Source organism: Zootermopsis nevadensis, unplaced genomic scaffold (genome assembly GCF_977971745.1).
Source record: "Zootermopsis nevadensis isolate Lab colony 2312 unplaced genomic scaffold, Znev_1.0 Znev_ptg000022l, whole genome shotgun sequence".
Classification (NCBI taxonomy): Eukaryota; Metazoa; Arthropoda; class Insecta; order Blattodea; family Termopsidae; genus Zootermopsis; species Zootermopsis nevadensis.
The window spans coordinates 3,823,485-3,848,021 of record NW_028259154.1 but is presented as its reverse complement, the minus strand read 5'-3'; the positions used below and the strand labels follow the sequence as shown (position 1 = coordinate 3,848,021).

The following is a 24,537-nucleotide window of genomic DNA, read 5'->3' as shown; positions in this document are numbered from 1 at the left end:
ATTAAGGTCCACTATTTGAACATGGAATGCTCTGTATATTTGTGTTGATGCAGGACAAACTCAAAGATCAATTTAGGCATGTGTTGCTGCAAGTGTGGAGAGTTGTCCTCTGAAAGATTTTTAATTTGTTTTTGATATAACATTGAACATCACTGTTGGTCCACTCTAGCTGTAAGCATTATATTTTTTCCTTAAAAAATTTAATTTGGTTTCTGAAATGAAGATACATATTAAATGGTTTGAGGTAGCTTTGAGATCAGTTTTCAGTTTAAAAAGTACTTGGTTTCAAAGAAGTCTAAATATGAGTTTGGTTTCACAGAACTGCTGTGCCTTACTCCAAGAAGAATTGTTCAAACTAACCTAACCTAACCTAACACCATTTGGAAAACTAAAAGTTAACAGAGTTAAATCGAATATAGTATAACGGTTTACTTGAAATTTAATTCTGTAGCTTTGATATAAGCACATGAAATTAATACTATATTCTTCAAAGTACTACAGAGAGTTGTTACTACCCATTAAATGGTTACCAAATTTGAGTAGGTAGGAATGTGCAATGGTACAATAGCAAGGTTATAACACAAAAAAATGATGACTGGATGAAGGTTTTGTACTTCTTAAGACAGGATTTGGGTGAGTTGTCTAAAACTTTCACATCAATCAAATGTACTACATTTTTGGCAATGCTTAAGCTGCGTTTTGTTAGCAGTTAGCCAGGAAAATCATGCAAGATGCCAGAACTTCATATTTATATACATATCAAAACATATACATTCTGGATGACTATATCCCAGTTCTTATGGCCTCCAATACCATTTCACATTTGATACAGAATAATTACTTTTAGAAAGCCTTTCTTTATTCCTGTAAGCATCTCAAAGAGTTCCTTGAAACTTCCTCGACAGTAACCTAACCTAACATATACATTTACATTATGTACAGCAACAAGGGGTGTGGGGGGTGGGGGTTGGTAACAACAGTAAAAACTCAATATTCTCTGTTCTGAGCAAAATACACTGAACAGTGGTTGCATGTAATTGAATAACACCAAATACAGTAGCAAATGTACAGTTACAGTCCAAATTTTCGAACACCACCCGGGTGTCTTTCAGAGGAGAGATGTTTGGGTGATAGGTTTAGGTTCCAGGTTTTACAAAGGAAATTGTAATCATTCAGTTTACTTAGCGTACTCTGCACATCTGACAACATTTAAAATATTTTGCTAGTCATTGGTAGTTACAATTTCCTGACAACTGACTTACAGTACAAGTAAGTACAAGAGTTAATTGGTATGTTAAGTACCATAGCTCTAATTCTGATTGACTTGACAACACACTTTCCATATTTCTGCACACGTGTACATAAAACCCTCCTACAGGTGTAGTATCACAGTGAATCAAAGTCATGGGGACCATGGGCCATGCTCTGTCCCCAGATTGCCCCAGCCCAAAAACAAACAACATTGAAGCCTGATACTCATGTGGCCCATTCCAAGCAACAACCTGGTCACACACACACACACACACACGCACGCGCACACACACACACATACATATTTATGTATAATATTTTAATATAATCATAATAATAGTATTAATAATATTTTTCTCTGAATTCTCAAAATCAATTAATGAGCTCATATACAATCTACACTTCCCTCCATAATTTAAAAGATCCAGACCCACTCGTGAGTTAACAGTTCTTCTTCAGTGGTAGCTCCTCTGAATTGGTTATTGAACTGATGTAAAACAAGATGTAAATTTTGGTACTTACACTTATTTAAGCATTCAATTTTGTTACCAAATGTTAACATATCTCCCTGTCAGCAAATATCTTATCCTTTTGTGTCTCTTTTCTCTCCTCAATAATATATAAAGACTAGTTTCAAAATAGGAACATTGCAGCCACAGTGATTCAACCAGCACCACAGACAGGTGTGATGAGAAATATCAAGAAGCCACCAACTCTACTCATATTCATGCATCAGTCAAAGTTCAATAAATAATGAGATATGTAGACCATTATGTTATGTCTTTGTGCCTCTTCAGTGCAGAGGCACAGAACAGTCTCATGCCGCCAGTCCTTCTCCCCTAGGGGTTGGTGGTGGGTGAGGTGTCACATGACCAGGTGGTGATGGAGATGCATCCACAGGTTCATCAGTGTTCCCACTAGGTGGTTTTCTGTCATAATGAAGGTCCCACATTCCTCTGGACATGGCTTCCCGATCTGGACCGTCATTTCCTCCCAATTCACGTAATGGAGGAGAGCCGTGGTGACTTCCCAAAGACAATGATAATGGCAGTGGAGATGATGGTGGCTTGTCGGACAGTGGAGAATTTGGTTGAGATTGTGGGGGCTCTGACATAACCGGCTTGTCAGATCTACCGTAACCTCCAAATCCCAACAAACTGGCATATTTACCACCAGGTGGACTCAGACCAGTGCCATTATTGCTGTTCACACTCTGGATCACTGAGATCTCATTCAGCTGCAATGAAATCAATGGACTATGACACGAACAGTAATCATGCTCATATATATATATATATATATATAAATATGATAGTTTTGCAAAACCCACAGAATGTCAGCATTCTTTATGCAGCCTGCCAAAATCAGATGTCATGTGGCATGTAAATAAATGCCATGAAATGTACGTTTCCAGTGTTGATCAATTTTGATGTTGACGCTATATGAAACTTGCTACTTCAGGACCAGAGCATTTGCCAACATGGAAAACAACCATCCTCAGGTTTGTAAAATGTATGGCTTTTGGTGATTCAAATAAAATTAATCACTGTAGTATTTTGTAATGAATGTTGTTGAAGCTGGCTCTCAGATTGAAATTTAAAATTATACTATTTTTTTCTCTCTCAGTGTGATATATATGTGTGCTGTGACTTTGTGGTTACAATTTTTTGTGTAGTCAATTTTGTTATAATGAATGTTTTAGGAAATGTATCTGCAGCATACTAAATGCTGAGCTATGACATAGTCGTTATTAAAGTTGTATGTTTCATGTGAAATAGTTCACTTCCTCAGTAATATCAATGGCTGACAAAGTAAAACCAAGAAAGAAGAAAGTATTTCAAGAATAATAGGAGATTTGTTGAGAATAAAGGTACCATCACATGCATAATACATAAACAAAGTATAAGGTGCTGAAATTATAAATCAATGGACATAACCTCAACTGTTTCAATGACTATGTTAGCACATGCTACAATATTTTATTTTGAAATGTTTGCTGAACTTGTAGATTTCCATTCAATGGAAGGCTAGACACTGGAATCACAATTTCATTAAAACGTTATTGAGTTGTATCCAGAAGCATAATTTGGAGTTATATAAGCCTGTGGGTATAATTACTAATAGTATGCTTCCTATGCCTGGTTCTAAAAATGATCTGGTGTTCTTTCTTTATAAACATGTGCTCAAGTTGCATCTCCAGAATCAACAGAGTAACCACTGTGTTATCCTTCAACAAAATTTAAGTCAGTGATTAGGTCACATGGAGTAAACCTCAGAGAGTTCAAGTTAGTGGAATCAAAAGTGAATATTGAGACAATGTGCACAGTTTCGAAGTCGCTTGGCATATAACAGGCAAGATTTTTCAGACTAAATCACAGTTTTTCTTATTGAAAGAAGACACTAGCTTTAAAGATGTAGGTTTAGTAAGTGGTTTGGCTTCCTTGACAGTCATTTGTGAATAAATCATTGACCAAAGCAACTAGCTGCAAGGGAGATTTTTGACTTTTAAATGAACTGTTCAACAATGTACCAGCATTTTGAATGAAATTATCATTATTTAATTCAGCTTTTAGATAACATTTGTTACTTTCATAACTGGCAGAAAATATTTCAACAATATATGATCAACAGTGGTTAGTATGTCAGTCACATTCAACAGCTCTTGCAGTCGCTTACAGATAGATCTGTGGACATTGCTCGGAACATACGCTAACCTTTACAAAATACCCTATAAAGATGCTGAACCCACTTTACAGCTTGGAGGATCAACCAACACTACATTAATGAACTTAGATCCAAATTTAAGAAGGCAATTTGCTTAACTTTTATGAATATCGTAAGACAAAATATCTGAATCTGTGGCATACGGTGCAGGCTTGTTTGAGAGCACTTATATTTATAAACAAACTTTCTTTCTGATGAAGGGAAATAAATCTACACAATGGAAATGACTGACAGATGGAAGTCTTACTTAAATCCTTTAACTGAACACAATAAGCTCATACCTAGCTTGAAATGCTAGGCATCTACTGCATCACATTAGTAAGTTGTTATGTTTCAGTTATTAAAGAAATTAGAATTTTTTTCACAAATATTTTTCATAAATTCCACGTGACTTTCCCTACAAAATTACTTCCATCTTCCCACTATTAACAACAAGAAACAAGTTGTTATTCTTTGTCTACACTCTGTGGCCCACGGACAATAGGTGTGTGTCGGTCTAGCCCTTTGATGGAGAAAGGCATCTTAAAACAAATCATAGATAATTTATCAAATAAATTTTTTTCATATTTTATTTCTGGGATTATTTAATGCTCATTGACTGGAAATGTATTCACATAAAAGCAACATAATTTTTAGAAATAAGGCATTATTAAAGCTGTTATTGTCATTATTATTAGTTACAGTAGTAAAATATGCCCATTAGTATAACTTGTGCTCATGCTGTGGTTACCTTCTGCTGCATGCCATTAAGGAATGGGGCTGGCAGATAAGGGTAGAAAAGATCTGGCCTCCGCTGCAGAAACTCTGAATCCTTGGGCGTCATGGGTATTGGTGGCAGATCGAGAGACATGCGCCGACCGCGGCGAGAGGCCCCGTTGCTCCACATGTGAGTGCCCATGTGCACCTGGACATGAGCCAATGTTTGCCACATGGGCATTTCATAGTTTTTTGTTTTGCTTTTCTGATAAAAAAGTACTTGTAATGTAAAAAAGATGTGAAATTATTTAATACTTCTGAAGATAAGCTCACATATTTTACTACTACTACATGCTTCGTTACATTTAAACAAACAGCTGTCTAGCCTGAACATACAGTAGTCTGAACAGCCGCGTCTGTAAAATAATTTTTTTTATAATTTTATTATATATATATATTTATTAGTAAGCTTTAAGAAGCGTTAGTAAAGACAAAAACAACTGAATATAGTGATGGGTCTAGCAGGACTTCATGCAGAATTGGAGTTTGTGTGAGTGCATGCATATTTAGCTGTTCATTTTCACATTCCCGTTACACAATTTGTAATAAGTTAGATGTATACACGTGGTTGAATATTATTTGGCATGAAAAGTTTTAAGTTCTGAGATATAAAATTAGTATTTAAATGTGAACCAGCAGAAATCATATGGGTTGTTGAAGTAAGTGACTAATCGAAGCGGTGTGAAAGTATTTTATTTAAAGTATATTCACCTGCTGCGAGAAAAGTTTTCTTCATTTATGTGTTTCAGTACTCACACCAACTGAAGAATGCCATTGCCAAAAACAAAATATTTATAGGTATATAAAAATACAATAATAATAAACTGAAAATGAAATTTTGTAACTTGTGGGTATGGAATAACATGTTTTCATTCAGGTCAATTCAATGCCCAGGCTAGACATTTGGCAGTTGGGCTACTAATTTTGTAATAGTAAACCAAAAAAGGGTAGTAGAGTGTGTTAAGTAAAATGCTGGCAAACAATTATGTACAACCAAACTAGCATAATGATTCATTAATCAAGTGACAGCTGTAAGAATGGGAAGTTTGTAGTGTATTAAGTGAGGTTATGACAACAGACGTATCTACTTGAGCAGTCATTAATGTTTAAGTTTACTGTTAATGTGTCTACAGAACCCAGAACAATTTAAGGACATATAAATTAGAAGGATTTGATACTCTGTCCATCCCACATGTATTAGAATTAGTGTGTGTCACAATTCTTGCGATAGTGTAAATGTTGTAAAGTGATCGTAACTAGTTCAACCCCTAATTATATGGCTAACCATTAGTAGGATTCTGTTTAATGAAGTATTCTTCACACTGGTTTTAAGTGAAGTTCTGTGGTGAGTGAATCAGTGCTTGCAAGGGGGTTCATAGATCAATTCCAAGAATGTTCCACTACACACATCTAAATCCTGGTGGTATCTGATTAATCCAATCACTTCACATATCGTACCACACCCATAAACAGCCCTGAGAGACCCTGTAATTTAATGGCATGCTTGTTAGACTGGATTAAATTGTGCGTTTACAAATGAAGAGGTAGAAATCACAATAAAAGGCTGAAGGTTGGTTATAAATGGCACTCAATGTGGGGCTCAATCCCCTAACTCAGAGATTAAGAGTCTTTTGCTCTACTGACTGAGCTGTCTGATTGAATTTTTAATACGTGAACAAAAAAAAATACGAAACTGGGAACTGGAGCAGAAATTGCCTTTATCCTCTAACTCTTGTACACAGTTTCAAAAGTATTTAAGATCGGACATTATTGTCCATGTAACAGTTTTCAGTTGCTGAAAATTTGACATTTTATTATTCTGTAATTAAATTTGTGTTTTCTGCTCTATACGCCCATATTCAAGCCCAATAATATTTGAGCTCTCATGGGGGCAAATTTAATTAAACTGATCGCACCTGCTTCTGTGAGTTATTTTAACAGGAAGATAGTTACCTTAAGGTTGCCCTTAGTGGTGAATGCTTTTTGACAGATTGTACATCTGAAAGGCTTGTCCCCTGTATGGGTGCGCATGTGTATCTGCAGTGCCGACGAGGACGAGAAGTTCTTATTGCAAACATGGCACAAGTGCTTTGGCAAGCCTGCAAACACACACACAACACTCCTTAAGATCAAGCTTCTTGCATTCATAAGAAACAGTTATGTTATATGCTTATTGAAAAGTCCTTTTCATCTATGGTAAGTATACTTATTCAATCCACAGACAGGAGAAGGCGGGAGGTATATAAAAGCAAAGTGATTGAAGAGTTCTTATATATATATATATACCTCAATCCAATATAACTTCTGGACTTTGAAGTTTTAATTGATAGTAACATGAAGAGTCCAGGAAGGTTTGGTTAGAAAATAAACAATCATTTGGTTGGATTAATACAAATTAATGTTTTAGTTTCTGGTTAAGGAATAAAGCCTCTTGAGAACTACTGAATCTGGTGAAAAATTAACCCATCAACTGAGAAAGTGAAGCTGATAATCTTCCACCAAATTTGTTTAAGCCACTAGCAGCAGTTAATCGTAAGCAGAAAAATAAAAACCTAGATATAAACGTCGCAAGAAAAATGCATTTGCATTATACCTGGTTGACGCTTTGGGATGGGCAAGACGGCTTCCCCTTCAGGAGGTGATCTTTTCATTCCCAGGTCAGGTTTAAGTGGTAATTCCAAAGAAGAAGATGTGTGTATTTCTTCAGTATTACTTCCCTCATCATTAATTGAGGCATGTACTGGAAGTGGAGGTGGTTTGCTGGTCTCGAAGAGGTGTGATGGCATATCCCGGATCTTGTGTGTCAGCATGTGCTGCTTCATATTGCCCTGCAGAGGAGAGACGCTTGGTGTAATTAAACATGTCTCCTTGAAACATAACCCTTTTCTGAACCTGATACTGTAGAATGGAATAAAATTCAATCCTTTTGTTGCACCAAACATAATATGTATATAGTCGTAGTTAAATTAACTGATCCGATAATATCAGGATAACTTACACTGCAAAGTATTATATGGTATCAGAAATTTCAGTTTAGATTTAACCTCATTAACATGAGAACTGTGAAATGAAATTAATTTAAATTAATTATATTCAATAAAATATCTGCATGGAGATGTAAAATTTTACTTATGTATATTTCCTATCAGAAACCTCATGACGAGCTGCCCAATTATAATAAATGCATTCTTATATTGTGTTATAACTGTGAATATAAAATTTTAGATTTATTTATAGTTGTGTCAATATTTAATACATTTCTTATAGATACAGATTAATAGGCATTCACTTTCAAAATATACAACTACAATAAAATAAAATTATGGTTCTTTTCCTATTCATCTGTTATTAAATAATTTTGAAATACATTTTTATTTCTCTTTATATTGATGGAATAATAATCAACATGACGCATCCTCATGTAGCATTTACTTCCGAGCACACGTCACGTCATTGCTTGTTGTTCCTTTTCACAACGGTGGGAGGTTTAAGGGTTGAGGTCAACCAAAAATATGCTGACAAAAAATCATGTGGTACTTAAAATCAGACATTAGTTTAATCAGCTCTGCGTATGTGACCACGTGGTGCATTTTCTCGATATTGACAGCCAGATAAAATTCAATGTAAAGTGCTTAAGAGAGGAGAGTTGAAAATTATTTCATTTGTTTTTAAGTCCTTAACTGACTGGATAATCATCTCCTTCATTAATTTGACTGATAATCAACTAACAAGTCATATAAATGTGAGGGTACGAACACAAGAGGAAATTTTTCGCCTTACATATTATTGTTAGCATCGTTACTAGCCTCTACGAATCTAATATGAACATAGATACATGCTGTTACATACATAAGAAATTCCTGCTGTTAACAAGTGTATTCTTTCATTCAATGTAAATATAATAATTTGTGTTAGACCTGCCATAATAATTAACCACTTCTTAATCAAATGCTGTTTTATTTAAATAAGTGTTAGTACGTTCAGCTTCAAGAAGTTCCTTACTAGATAAACCAATCTATACTGAATTAATACAATATACAATGTCCATTCTTATTTTTAGCTGTTACGATTGTAAGTTTTTAACTTTAATGCATAAAAATTATGTCACGTAAATGGAAAGAACGCCGGCATAAACTTTGATCCAGTTTCAGATTTCAAAAATCACCTAATCGTATACTCCTCACGACAACGCTTCTGGTAAATGGTTTATTGTAAACACCAGTAGGTAGTTTATTTAATAAGTGATACTTCGTAGCCTTGATGAAGTCACACATGCCAATTTCTAAACTGAATGTTTTGGAACAAACTATTCCAGTCCTCTAAACCTCTGGGCAAAGATATATTCAACACAAAATGTTAGTTTTAATTATAAAATTTTACATCATAGTGCATTTCAAATCAAAATATAATATTTGAATAAAAATATTTCTATAATATTTTCCCTCAGAAATCATATAGCGGATATAGATAATAGTATTTAAGAAGAAAAATAATTTTTAAATTTGTAGGTTTGTTATCAGAATTATTTCTTCTGTATTTTATATTCCGATAAAAATTATGTTAAATGATCACACACACACACGTATCAGTAAGTACTTAAATAATGAATGAGCCTTCAAAATCTTCCTTTTATCTATTACTGGAGGATTTAACCACTTAATCTGTTTTGAAATTTATTTTTATAAATTTGTTATGTGTTTGTCATTCTATTTATTTTGATATAATGATATACCATTTCAATTTAATCCGAACAAGGAAAATGAAATTTTTTTTCTAACTGTCTCACGTCTCTTTTCTGAATAAAGAGACCAATGAAAGATTTAATTTGTAAATTGTAATATTTTAACTGCACTTTAAATGATAGTTACAGACTTAAGTGAATTTAAATGAAGTTTAGTGTAAAGTCCAATATGGCATTGGTAGCATGACAAGACAGGTAGTACTTAGAAGTGGCAATATTAAGTTACTTTAAAAGTTTTAATTATATTATCTATATTTTAATTATATGTTGTCTGTAAATATCAATAAATATTGCTATCAGAGTTAAGAGAAAATATTTTACAAATATAAAATATTTTATTTAGATTTCACTTAATTAATGTATAAAATGGAAACTGGATATTTTTAATTTTTATTTTTTAATCTAAGTCTTAATGTTTCTGACAGTAATTTGTTGTTATAAACATATTTATTGTTTTTAATGTTGACCTTTCTCAAAAGCCACTTATGGAAAATGAATGTCCCTTAAAATCACGTTTCAAAAAAATGCATGATGATCGTTAATGTTCTAAATAATCATGCTCATGCATATTAATTTTATTCTGTTCCCTTATGACATTTACAGTGGAACTCAAATTTGAAGACGAATGAAGTGGGAACAAATTATTATGATCAAGATTCATCTTTTCAATTCAGAAATTTTTTACCTTTCGAGGTATTCTTTGACGTAGAGTTCAGAGCTAATGTCCGTTTGAGAGTTCTTGAATAGAAATTCATCCTATTTAATGTGCTTGGAATGTAAACCTTTGTGACAGCATCACAGAACTTGGAAATTATAGGAAGTACATATAAAGATGCACGATTCTATTATTAAAATCAATTAAATTTGAAAAAAAGGGTCTTTCGACGTGGTTTTAAAACCTGTGCATTAACAGCAGATTGTAGTATTATTTTAATCTCATCTATAATTTCTACTATTGGCATTACTGTTATTAATGACAGTGTTTATTATACGGGTTTAAAAATAATATACATTTTATAACACGCGCAAGCAATTATATTAGGACTGTAATGATTTTTTAATTAATTGGTGCAATTACTGTTTATTTTTTCAAGCCAATCAGAGAAGAACCGTGACCACTTACTATCAAATATCAGAATATACATTTTAACAGAAATACACGGTAGTCATTCAAGTATGTAAAGGAAAATTTATCTCATCGCTCATAAACAGTTTTTGCACATATCTGACTACTTATCAAGTCCTTTGGTATCACATAAGGATAAAATAAAAATAAATTTTCTTCCTTTCCTTCTGAAGTTTCTGTTTGCTTGCCCTCACATTCCTATACATCATTAGAAGGTGTTAACACCCCAAACCTCGGACTAGCTAATTTTATGTGATTCATGCTCTAAGAAAGTTACGTGATTAGAAATTTTTTGGGGGAATTCTTCATGTCTAATAGGACACAAAACTTGTTTTTAGTTTGAAAACAATTTAAGGGTTTCGAACAAAAAAACTGTTATACTTTTCACATAAGTTAAAATCGAATAAAAAATTGTTTGGTATTAATTACATGTGTTATGCGAAGTGCGAGAAATAATTTAATTAAACCAAATTGTAATAAGCATACACTACAACATTATAACCAAAGGTACATGGGGTTAAATATTCACATAATGCAAGAAACGTAAGTAAGATAGTAGAATAGATCTCATAGGAACATAAAAATTTTGGTGTGAATTGAATATGAAATAATACAACGCAAATTAACTCGTTTGGTATCTAAAGTATGGGTTCAGTAATTATTTAATACATATCTTGGTGATTAATATTGATTTCATCATTACAGTTGTAAAATTTAAAAGTAACGAGCTTGGTAATAATTTTTAAAAATTATTTATTTTGATTTATAAGGCATGTTAGAAGCTTTCTTAACGTAAACATGATTACGACATTTCAAAGGAAAATTACAAACATGATTGAGAAATTCACTCCTTTTTATATTAGATTAGCGTAGTAACATGGTCTTAATCTTGTGAATCAGATTTAATTATGTACAGTGACAAATACAGTTTTGAATGTATATTTAGTATTTCAATTTTATACCAAACAATTTACAGAAAACACAATAAGATGATTTTGTTTGTGAATCTGTCATCTAGCTGTTATTTTTATATTAATCTTTATTATGAGGGAATGGGAGATTAAATCTCCAAACTACAGAGCTGCATGAAAGACTTTATTTCGAGGTTAGTGATTTAAAAATATGCCACTGTTATCTAAGACCAGCTGGTCACTCCTAACCCACAATATGCTCAGAGAAAGCAGGCATATTCAAATGACAGCTATTTTTAGAAAATATTAACAGTTCTGTGAATTGGATTGCTAGTCTTCTAAATTGTAAAAATGATATATATGAAAGTATTATCTAAAAAACCCGCTATAAGTTTTCATCCTTGTCGCCATAATCAGGTACCCACTATTAAATTAGTATGTTCATGTTTATGTGATAATTTTCCTGAGTTGTATCCATTTCAGTAAGTCATATAACGTGATACATTATTAAACCTCTAAAGCTAAGGCTTATCTAAATCATGACGACGATAATGAAAATAATAAAAAGAATTCAGACCGTACCTCAAAGAAAACACAGCAATTCACGATCACAAAGCTAAATTTCTTAATGATTTTTATGGAAATAATCGCTGTTTACACTACGAATTTTATGAAACATGTTGCAGCATTAGTGACTGTTAAAGCAGATAGTACGTATAATTATCACTCATCTTTAAATGTTTAAGAGAAATAAATGTACGTATAAATATTGGAGACCATTAATATTGTAGATAAAATGGATAGATAAGAATATTGAGTTATTAAAAATAAGGGACAAAGTCTCATTTATACAGACTTTTTGTATATTATATTGATAAAAAATGTATATAAAAATGTGTGGATTTCATTACAGTTATGTATAAATTAAATACATAACTAAAATGCTAAGATATAAAAAATAAGGGTAAGAACGTGTTACGTGCAGTCAGCTGTTAAAATATTAAACGTAAAAGTTGACTTGGTCTTGGTATTAATAAACCTGTAGTGATGAACTGTTTGCCTAAATAGACGCAAATGAGTCTGTCCCCCCAAGTAATAATCTGTAAATCTCTAGTTGCTGAATGATGGTTGGGTGTTTTTTTTTATAGAACAATTTCTTCGTTAGAGTACAGCAAAGCTGTATACAAAATTTTATATTGAAATTAAGTTTTCGGAAGAAGTTGTTTTATTATCCTTCATTTTCTACGACTGTACATGATTACTGGTCTTGATTATTTCCCTGATTTCAGATGTATAATTTATAATATACATCTTATAATATATGTGAATAACAGCTGTAACATTTATCGTGCCTGATCTAAATCAGTAGCATTTTGCTGGAACTAAGAAAACTGGACCACTCTAAAATGAAGCAGGCAGTCACTGGCGCACAAGACTATTTCAGCAAACATGCAAATGTGATATAAAGAACATGTGAGTACAGTCTACATAATAATTTAGCGATAAGATGACATTAATTTTCAAGACTATAAAATAATTATCTCGTCATTTCACTATTTCTCATGTACATTTTAAGTATTCAAATTTTTGTTTAATTACAGATAACCTGGAAACAATTTATCATTCCTATTCAGAGGAGGATTAAGATTCCTGGGTTCAATCTTTTAGTGGTACGACACTCAGCCAGTTGAACTGCGGGTAAGCTGTCATGTGACTGCTGAAAGTTAAAATCTGAATGACATTCATCGCTGTTTAAAAAAATGTCCTCTAAGTTAGTATTAAGGCTTTGACCGGGATGTTCTTTTGTTAAATCTTATGTGGTACCGCCTGATTCGACTTCTAATGGTTAAGTGAAGTGTTTTCTTCGCGGTACGGTCTGGATTCGTAAATATTATGAAGACGAGCTTCGGCTTCAAAGGGTTAACCAGCTGATTTTCGTAATGGTGAGGTGTAGTGTTTTCTTCGCGGTACGGTCTGGATTCGTAAATATTATGAAGACGAGCTTCGGCTTCAAAGGGTTAATAATTAGTTTGCAGAAATAATTCAGGGTCCTTTCTGACATGACAATCCATTTCCATTGCTTATCGAGAACCGACAACTGACAAAAGATTAATACGAATTATGAATTAAAGAAGATATTGGAGAAAGCTACAGTCACTTGTTACATAAACGTGGATTTGGAGGCAGGGAGTTAGATACTGGCTTTCGAAAAATCTAGGCCGTACGCTGATAAATGTGAGTACGAGGAATTTGTTAGACGTCAGTTTGTTTTATGTTATTTATAACATCCTGGAAATAATTAGCTTATTATGCACATATTTAATTTGTCGTAACTGGTCTACCTGCCTCAACACTGCAACTAATGTGATGTTGTATTATTATTTGGTAAACGACTCAGACAACAATCCTAGTGAAGAAACCATTAGAGCAGTCTCTTTGAATGCAAAGATTTCATCAGCTACGATCCAAATTGATTCAGTTACGATGCTAGCGACCGTCCGGTTACATCTTCACATGAAGTCTGTATTAAAAATTAGTCACAGGTTCCTTTGATCTCTATTACGTCATTCACACAAAAGATCCATACATCTGCGCCAACTCTATCAGCATTCATTAACTACAGAAGCACTAAAATCTAACACACTGCAGAAGGAAGAGAAAATGACAGCAGAAGGTCTGTATTTAATTTTAATTAACTTCTAAGAAGAAACGAAATTGTAATCAAACAATTTAAATGTAATTCCATATAAAAAGAATTTAATGTGCAAAGAATTCTTTTCTATGAAAGAATATGTGTTATAAAATACAAGCTTGCAGTAGTCATAAGGTTGATTTAATGCTTTAAAATTTAAATTTAAAATAGAATCTTGTTAAATTCTATTTATACTTGTCAAGAGAGTGTTTTTAAGAATACATATATGCGGTGTTTGCAAATTCTGAATTGTTAATACAATATTACATCAATTATCTTCATTAGAAAAATTAGACAAGTTTCTAACGATACAAATCTTGTGGTCTTAATGTCTTCATTAAGTAATGTGAACCAATACTGACATGCCACGAGGCGTGGTAGCTTGCTGAACGTGAATGTGTAAGGTCACAAGATCAATTCCTGGTGAGGTCAAAATTTTTATTCTCATATACAGCCACGTTTTTGTTTTACAAAAAAAACAAAGAAACACCAAATAAATATTTTGTATTTTTTTTAAAGTCTATAATCAAACAACATCGTACGAATGGTACTCTTTCCAGTGGTACTAATGTCAGTCCCACCTCACAAGTCTGTTTGTCCACCATGTTATTGCCAATTGCAGGAAATTTGAAGTGTGCTTTTAGGGTAGTACTGAATGACATAACTTCCATACCAAATTTCATCCAAATATGTCGAGCAGTTCTCCTGTTAAATCATGCAGACAGACATGAGAAGGCCTAAGTGTGTTCATTTCATGCATATAGTGCAAATAAAAATGCATAATAAGTGATTCAGAATTTATAGCATTGTAAATTGTTTGTTTTATATTATCGGTTCATGCACTTAATCGAATAAAACGTGTTATCATAGACGTGACGCATAACATAAGAAATTTAATACTGCATCATAATGCAACAAGCAGAACAACACTGACAAGAGCGAGCAATCATGAGAGAGACAGAGGACGACCCTTACCAATAAGGGGGTCCAGTCAGCGGCGTATCCAGGGTTGCATAGCAGAGGGGGCAGCCATGCAGCGTACTTCTTTCCGCATCCATTTTTCTTATTTCCATCATTTCTCTTTCTCTGTCTTTTAGGCTTGTGTTGAGTGACATTGGCTTCACGGCCTCCACTATGGTCCCCCTGCTGGATACGCCACTGACCCCAGTGGTCACAGATACTATCAGGGTTTTGGTGAGCATGGAGTGGATCTGTATTCTTCTGAAATTAATCCAAAATAACATTTTGCAAGTCCATTTCATAATACGTCATACAAGCATACCTGTCAATAACAGGCCTAGTGCAAAAGATCTGTTGATAATTCATTACAGCCAGTGCATAAGGGAAGTCAAGTCATTCAATGAACATGCTACTCTTTTGTTATTCAGATCATCTGTAAAGTAAGTAAATTTGTAAACTTTTCAGAAATAAGTGAGATTTGAGGATTTCTTAGTGGCGAGGATGACAACGTTGTTCTGGGTTGTGATACCGCGTAGATTTGTAGGAAGATACCAGCATTTCAGAGAATCATACTGTTGCCATCTTCAGCCCTGAAGATGAAGACAGTATGTTTCTTCAAGACGTTGGTGTCCACCTATGAGTCCACGTGGTTTCAACCCAGAACGTCGTCATCTTCTTTTTCAATTCAATTCTTTATTATTCAGAAAAAAATTAAAGTCAATGACTGGAATTTCAAAGGTATTATGATATTCTCTCCTTTTCTAATTTTTTTTCCAAACTACTATTAACATTTCCTACTAAAATGAAATTTCTTTAAAATGTAGGTGTTTTTCAAAAACTTACTTATAGCCATACAGATAAGTTACACAGACTTAGAAATAAGATACATAACAAGAATCTACACAGTGACATACAATATATGAGTATTAGGTGACCTTAACGTAAATGCACATCAATCTCACTTAATATAATCTCTGACGAATCTGATACCGTTAGTAAAAAGGTCTAATTTCCTTTTATAAGTGAAAGTATTTATTCCAGACTGCAGAATGAATGAACCATCAAACTACGCAGCTTTCTTCCTCATAAGTTGAGACATTTGACTAAGATTTGCTGTTTTACTTTTCATTAATTTCTTGTAACTGCATTTGATTACGTAACTTCATGTTTCGGTCATGAGCTATGACAACTGTCGAGTATTAACCAGCGTTTCGGCAGACATTACATTTCCATTCTTCAAGGTAAATGTTCAAGGGGAGAAGTTATCTATGTTTGGCAATGGGCGGTGAGTTAGATTTGATGGCGATGGTTTGCATGAAAAATTTCATCATCCTCTGTTTTCATGAAGATTATTTTTGTATCGATGCTGAATGGAATTTCGTTAAAGTCTCACAAGGCGAAGGTGATGGATTGGGACTGGAGTACAATTAAAATGCTAAGAATAAAGTCTGCGTTACCTTTATGGGAAGCAGATCACGATAACATGACAACTTTACGTATAAGCCATCATAAAGATTCATTTAGTCACCTTCAAGTATCGTATATTTGCAAAAGCGATGATAGCCAAAGAGAGTTTCAGGAAAGGTTTAACACTTCTGGGTTCTAATAAAATACACGGTCTCGTTCATGCCTTAAAAAGCAAATTCAGAACTAAATATGTTCAGCACTACACATGTAACATACGTGCAAAATGAAGAGTATCGAGAGAGGATTTGTAACTTGTGGTGGCTTGCATGTTTGTTAAACACCCAATTCCAATTTGAAATTTCTAGTAACATTTTGTAAACTGGACAGCCTGCATTTTTCAGAAGTGAGAATGCTTAATGCATCATTTTGTCCCATAAAACCCCCAAAACTACTCGATACCCGCCACCTTCAGCTCATACCAATTTCAAGGTCATCGTACGTGACTGGAAACTGCCATTTCCCATGCTAACCATCTGCGTAGTTCTGTTGAGATGCCAGTGTGGATGATTATGTTATGGTAGAATTTAGAATTTTAGGAAGAAAAGAATAGTTCAACACATGCATTCCTACAAAAAATAGAGAGAGAGAGACACTGACTATAATTATAAAGTCAATTTCTTCAGAACAATTTCCAAGAAAATGTATTTCACAGAGAATGTATATGCTAATGTATTGTCTGAGGAAACTTTTCCTGTTTTTTTTAACTTTTTTCCCCTGTAGATTGTTCTTTAGCCTATTTTTTGAAGGAGAACAACAATTTCCTTCCATTTTCATTACGTGTCTCGTGCTAAGTTTGTATGAATTTCTTCCTTTATTTGAAACTGAAATTGAACAAACTGAGATTTTAAAATACAATTTTGAAAAAAAAATAAACAGGTGAGTTTCGCATTGCACCCGACGCCTGGGGTACCGTGAAACAAATGCAGCCTATTTTTGTTTATATAATTTGGGCGACTGGAGATTTATCCTGATCTACATTATATTACTTTCATGAATGAAGAAAGTGTGTCAGGTCTGTCATTACTAGGTTCATTTTCCTCTGTTTCACACAAGACTACAACAACAAGAATGTGATGAAAAACAATCCATTCATGAAAGAGTAACATCACCTCTAAGCCCATAAATAATCTATTTCCGCAACGTAAGATAATGCGTGTTTCAAATAATAATAAGTTGTAACTGTAATTTCAATTTTTCTGACTAAAAACGGGAAATGTGATACGATGTACTTCAGTTAGACTTGGGAGGTAGGGAATGGAGTAGTTCTGGTCTTCAGATCATAATAAATAAATAATATTTCAGCTGCTTAAATCTTTGTATATTTATTAAATCCCCATTCATTTCATATCTGGATAACATTACAGTTTGGTTATGAAACACGATCAAAAACTTAGCTTTCTCTATAATTATTTCTAGACAGCTTTCCTTATTAGTATTTAATTCAGCATCTGTGTTCTTTTTTATGATAACATATTATAAAATTTTATAAACTTTTTTTTAAAAAATTGAAACAAAACAACATTTTATGTATTAATCACAGACTGCGTTATTATTACTGAATTATGGAATTTGTGCAGAATTTTGGAATTCTGAACAGAACATAACAAATGGATCAGTTTGTGTGGATCAGAGTTTGTAAAGAAAGACCTTTTTAGTTAATACCCTGGGCCATTGTTTGAGGTTAGGTTTTTCTAAGGCATCCCGTCTACCTGAAGACAGAAACATATCATCCAAAATCCATAATACTGAGTAATTTTCAGAAAACCAGATGTTGGGCAAAGTCCATAAATCCAGTAATAGTAACAGTAATTGTCCTTCAAAATTAAATAGACTAACGTAACTTCATATTACTTTAAGTCTGAAATATTATTTACATCTAATGGATACTAAATGAGAGGTTCGTTAAGATTAAAATTTACAGTCTTCGTCATTACTACAGCCAAAATAATATTTTAAAAGACAGGTTTGATAAGAATGTTTCACGAGGGAATATCTGAGATACGGGAGTTTTTGTTGCAACATCTGACAGGCACAAAGTGTACACGTAACTGTTGCCTTCTACGTCTGCATTGCAGAATTCCAAAAAAAAAAAAATGTCTAATGTCTTGTGGCATATGACAAGTTAATTGAGTTAGCTGAATATAATAGTGCACCGCGATGCTATATAGTCTGAGCTTCTGAAATAAATATATAAACTATAAATAAATACGTAGTGCACCATAATGTACTATGTGTCTTTCATTTGTGTTTAGGGAACTAATTTGTTATATTCTGATGTCTGCTTCATATCTTCATCAATTCTTTCATACTGATTGGTGTACTCCTCAACTGGTCTGTTTGCGCGCAATTAGCATTTTGTCTCACGACAGACAACGCAGGGCTACATCTAGAGGTAAGACACATACCATCGTAGTCACCAACAAATTGCCCCACCAAATGCACGGAACTAAGTCAATACTGCAGTGTTGTCAGATTTGCTACTCTGTGGGTTCTGAGCTGTCTTTAGTCGTCAGGGCTACATTGTTCATGTTGCAACATTGTACAATTTCGCTGTGACCTTGAAGCATGCTCTTTTCTGATGCTAATATTAAGCAATAACATACGAAGTAAATGTTCAGTGCCTTAGAATTTGTTGTTATACGATCCTGCACAAACATCTTCATACACTTTTAAAACGATGATTTTATAGAGGCTGATTGAAATCAAACTAGCAACTGGCTCCGGGTTAGTTAATGAACGGTCTGTGTTGTGACTAGTGCTTGAAAAAGACGTTAATAAGTCTGGGATGCCAGAAGGAAGGGTGTGTTGGAGGCTGATGGATATTTGGCACTAACCAAGTCCAGGTAAGTCCTGACCAGGATGCTATAAGGCCCAGACCTAAGGTCAAAACTCCAATTAAAGAGGTCAATCATCTTCAAGGACCCAGGGATTCTGTAAGAACAGGGACCTGCAAGGAGGCCTTGATTAAGGTCGCCAGGTAATCAGATTCCCATATCACCCAGATGATCGGCACGTCTCGGATTACGTTGTAATGTGTCTTGCCTATCCGTGTTTGAGTAGGGGCATGCAGACAGTTACTCCACGTCTCTGCGACTGGCCAAGATGAAGGAGAAATATAAAAGTTTGTTGGGAAAGAATCTAGAGTAGAAGTACCCGAATCTGTGAAAACATCTCGAGATGCATTGTGCACCATAAAAATTATGATCGGTGGTGATATTTCACTTACATTGCACCGAGGCAAGACTATCAAGAATGTTCTCATCACACTGTCACCATTGGTACAGACCAGAAGACTCCAGAAAGAGGGTCACATACTAATTAAGATGGCAGGGTAATATTCTGTCAAGGCCTTGTCAAGAAGATGGCAAATAAATGTTTTGTAACATTTCTTAAATGGCTGCCGTTAGTGCCATGATGGAATCCAGAAAAATATTCAGTAGGAAACTTCCACAGAAGAACGAGAATAGTGTGAGAGTTTCTTCAAATGAAGAGTCCGGTGATGATTATGATGAAGAATTACAAGAAAAATTAGACCACATTCGAGTACTCTAGAGCAGTGGTATTTAACCTGGGGGTACGCGAAGACATCTCAGGGGGTACGTGAAATTTAAAAAAAAAATATATATATTATTTTATGATAAACACTGAATAATCAGTAATGTAATTTATTTTAGATGTTGATTATATACTATGTGTAACTGCATCTCTTAAATGTCAAAACATTTCTACCATGGAACATGGCACAGCAACCTATAAGACAGACATCTTGATGCAAGAAGTTGGTTTACAAATTGTGTGCTCGTAAAACTTGTTACTTCTGTGTTGAAACAATAAACAACTTTCAAAATCATTTGTAGTTCTCTCCATGCGTGAGGCGTGTACCGCTCATCTCCTCATACTTGAATTTATGGCTCTGATATTTGATGAAGTGTAAAAAATATGGGTCCTCCCTCCCTCCCTCCCTCCCATAGGTCTAATCATTCTCCTTAGCACTTAAAATGGAATAAGTGTTATAGATTCGTGTCTTTTAAGGTTTAGCGTATTGAGAAATGACAAGATATTAAAACATTCTAAACTCAATGGTAGCAAATATTATCGGAATTTCATCAGATATTATCTTAATCATGAACTCAATTTAGATTTGTTACTGAATTTTTTCCAAAAAATTTAAATTTACCTCAAACTTATCCACATTTTTGGAGGATTTATTAACTGTCATTTTATTAAGAGTTTTGAGCAGGTCAGCATTTTTCTGATTTATTCGTTACCTCTTAGCTTTCCATCCTCCCAGTCCTCCAATCGTGCTTTTCTCTGAACCTCCCCCCCTCACAAGTTACTTAGTTTGCACATTTTACATTCCTTTTGGATTTAATATCATGCCCACATTTGAAGGGCCATTTGACTATTAAATTGTTGTGTCCAGTTCTCCCGGATTTCCTGTTTATATTTGGTATTACAACAACTTTTGTTATATGTATAAAGACCTGTTGTCCTGAACTGCACAAAGAACTGTTAACCCTCATGGTCGTGACTTAAAATAAGAATGCACATGAACATAAATTTGATTCCCTCTGTATTTATTTCTATACCAACCTCCTCACTAAAGTCTAATGGAGGTTTCTTTTCAGAAGGTCCATGGTATTTATTCGGCAAAAAAATTTACGTATCATCATTGGCGAGAAGTTGTCGCGTTCCATTCAAATCCAATCCGTGGAGGACCTTTCTAATTGTGTGATATAGACCTACAGCAATCCCTCGCCAACCTCAGTGGCCGAGTTCCTGAAACTCACCATAATTCCAAGACAAAGACCTCGTGATGAAAGCGACCCCTGCAAATTTTCAGCAAAGTTAAGTCTTTTCACAGTAAACGCAGGACGTAAATTATGTAACTTTGCGTTTACAGGTAACTTTGGTATAGAAATGTGTCACATAATGACGTACTTCGATAAAATCTGGTTTCCAAAATCATTATGGCCCTGTTTCCCAAAAAAAGAAAAGAAATACCGCTGATACTTTAATCCGCGATTTCCAGCGCCCCTGTCTGCGGTACGCTGTTCGAACCTCACTTCATCACACAGGATGTCCTGACTATGAATTTCTGCACGTTCAAAAGGACCACTAGCTTCTCCTTCTAAATCTTTACCAACTTACCAATCATGATACATTCACATCCTGTTCGACGCTGTATATCTCTTGCACTTGATACATCGTCGTTAAATGCAACAATAAGTCGTAAGGCCTGAGCCTGGGCCTAAAACTGTAACACTCAGACGTGTGTGAATGGGAGAGACCTGGTGGTGGGGGTAACGTGGCTGTCGGGTGGTCCCGCCGAGAAACCCGGAAACAAAGATTCTACGTTGTGAACTGGGTTCCTAGGACTCGGGATGATTTACCTTGGTTGAAAATCCGCGGTCACAGACGCTGCATTTGAATGGTCGCTCCTTGGTGTGGCTCCGGTAATGGATCTCCAGCGCGGAGTTGCAGGCGAACGTCTTGAAACAGATGTTGCATGTCGTGTTGCCCGGGCGGACTGCAACCACACAACCAGTGACACCTGCACTTCGTAGCATTAGCGTGTTGGCGACAAGGCTACTTATTTTGGGCATGATTTGTTTAACAAGACTCTCAGTAGCTCAGACTATACAGCGTATAATGGCAAGGTTATTAACAAAACTGGAAAATAATAAGTGTGACCTAATTCAAGGCTTTTATTTCGCGTTTCCCTGGTTGGACTGAGTCAGTGTAGCCTGTGTCCTAGCCGAGATCTGAACTCCGATCTTCCAAACAAGTAGGAGTGATAACCACTCGATCACGACGTTCGGCTGTCGCTTACGTCATTAAAAATGAGGAATTTTAAAATGGCTGTGTCTTACCGAGACCTGATCTATCATGTTCCTCGCTCTTTTGCCTAAATCTGTTAAAATCACCCAAAAGAAGCGATAGAATTAGAAATCCCATAACCATAAAAATTTTCATTTCTGATCAACAGCAGTTATAACGTTTCAAAAGGTGTACTCCCCAGAGGTCATGTAAGTTCCTCATCCGTCGCGTTAGATACGTAGTTCGTTCGGCCACGGAGGAACGACAACACGAATTTGTTCAAATGACAACTTACATATGGATGGAAAATTTGTTCGGCTCAAGGACTTGGTAGAGAAATGGACAGAACTTATATATAAGATGTTTTTACCTTTTGCTAAAGCGTAAAGAATTCCCAATAGAGACACAGAGTTTTTTTTTAAATCAGTATTGTTAGGTTAGGTTTACTATTATCCGTGATATAATTTCATATTTTTTTTTCCCAGTATCTGCAAACAATACAAATATATAGAAATAAGGTTCATGATAAAATTAGAAGAATAAATTATGGGATGTTTCGATTATTAATGCAAAAAAAATTGGTCTTTCGCCTAAAATGCTTATAGCGAGGACACAGAAAGCAATCAATATGACCGTTGCTTGTGTGAACACAAAACGTGCGGAGCGGGTTATAAATTACTCGCGTATTCCAGTAAATAAATAATATTCTGTATTTGTAAAATTTGTCTAAGGAATTTATCTTCTAATTTTGTGAGAAACATAAATTAATGAGAAAAGACTTTCTATTGCTACATCAGTGTTGGATAGAAAAGAACACATTTTCAAATTACTAATACTACGGTTTACCCGGAATCTAAATTTTACACAATACGTAAAAGATAAATATTCATATTTAAAAGCCTAAAATCCGTTCTAAAAATAAACAGAAAGTTGCTATTAAAAACAGCAGAGCCTACACAGATTTCCAGCTATACAAATCTTGTGCTGTTAATGTTTTACTCAAGTGAGATAAATTTCTAATATTGCAATGTAATGTAGCTTTCTGGGGGCATATGGTCATACCATCCAATAACATTCTCTTCATTACTACTTGTCTTTGTGTTACAAAACGTAATTTATAATAACCAACAGCATCTATTATTAGTAGGGTAGAAGGCGCCATATTTCGGATGGTTTTTTCAGGTTGGATGGTTCGGATGGTTTTCAATTGGTTTTTGTCAGGAAGTAACCGCAGCGCTGTCGCTGTGGTGACCACAGGAACTTCCACCTCCTGCCCGACTGATTTCTCGACAGTGTTACACTGAACGTCGAAGCAGCAGTGTAGCACGTTGTTTATATGGACTTCACTACATATTCGCACATTAGAGCTCGTACATCGTGTGTTTCGATCGCTTGCAAAATCTTCTGTTCCCCGTTAAGCCGCCATATTTACTAGCGGATTGACTAATTTCGGATTAAGGACCTCACTTTATATAGCCCTATTTTTGTTCCTTCTTGGATGGATGACACTAAAAGAAAAGAATGGACCAGTGACTCCGTGAGAAGTGCAATGCAGGCTGCATAATCGAAAAAACAAGAAAATAGGTTTCCTGGGAGTTTTCGTACTGAGGAAGAATGGACTATGTAAGACTTGAGGTTCTCACAGCGGTGAGTATGAAGATTTCTGTCTTCTGGGTTATTGCGCTGTGTAGTCTGGTCGATGTTAACCAACGTTTCAGAGGTCATACTGCCTCCGTCATCGCCCTGATGACGGAGGCAGTATGACCTCTGAAACGTTGGTTAACATCGACCAGACTACACAGCGCAATAACCCAGAAGACGGATATCTTAATACAAAATTTAGTTGGTAAACCTGAGGGAGATAGATCCTTCGTAAAATCTACGACGTAGATACAAGAATAATATTAAAATAGATCTTAGGGAACTAGCTGTGGATTGGATTCATATAGTTCAGCATAAGGATCGGTGGCAATGTACACTCTTACATCATAAACGGCAGAGAGTTCCTGGACTGAGTGCACTGTCAGTGCCTCTCAACGAGGACTGTTCTCCACTGAGCTCTTTCGTCAGTAGTGACAGAATTCATTCT

General features: G+C 34.8%; 1 protein-coding gene across 7 annotated transcripts in view; it reads right to left on the bottom strand.

The window, feature by feature from the left end:
* The window catches only part of LOC110841552 (sal-like protein 1), a 223,696-nt gene that overhangs the window by 7,456 nt on the left and 191,703 nt on the right, over nucleotides 1–24,537 (bottom strand). The window contains exons 3-8 of one of the 7 annotated variants that reach the window (XM_087353453.1): nucleotides 22,022–22,158; nucleotides 15,177–15,422; nucleotides 7,325–7,559; nucleotides 6,685–6,830; nucleotides 4,706–4,879; nucleotides 994–2,488 (exon numbers count right to left, since the gene is read on the bottom strand). In XM_087353453.1, coding sequence (XP_087209579.1) covers nucleotides 2,069–2,488; nucleotides 4,706–4,879; nucleotides 6,685–6,830; nucleotides 7,325–7,559; nucleotides 15,177–15,422; nucleotides 22,022–22,158 — 1,358 coding nt within the window. In that variant the 3' untranslated portion in view covers nucleotides 994–2,068. Of the gene's footprint in view, nucleotides 1–993; nucleotides 2,489–4,705; nucleotides 4,880–6,684; nucleotides 6,831–7,324; nucleotides 7,560–15,176; nucleotides 15,423–22,021; nucleotides 22,159–24,537 lie in introns of those variants that run through there. The other 6 variants (XM_087353454.1, XM_087353455.1, XM_087353456.1 and 3 more) reach the window with 6 other exon arrangements.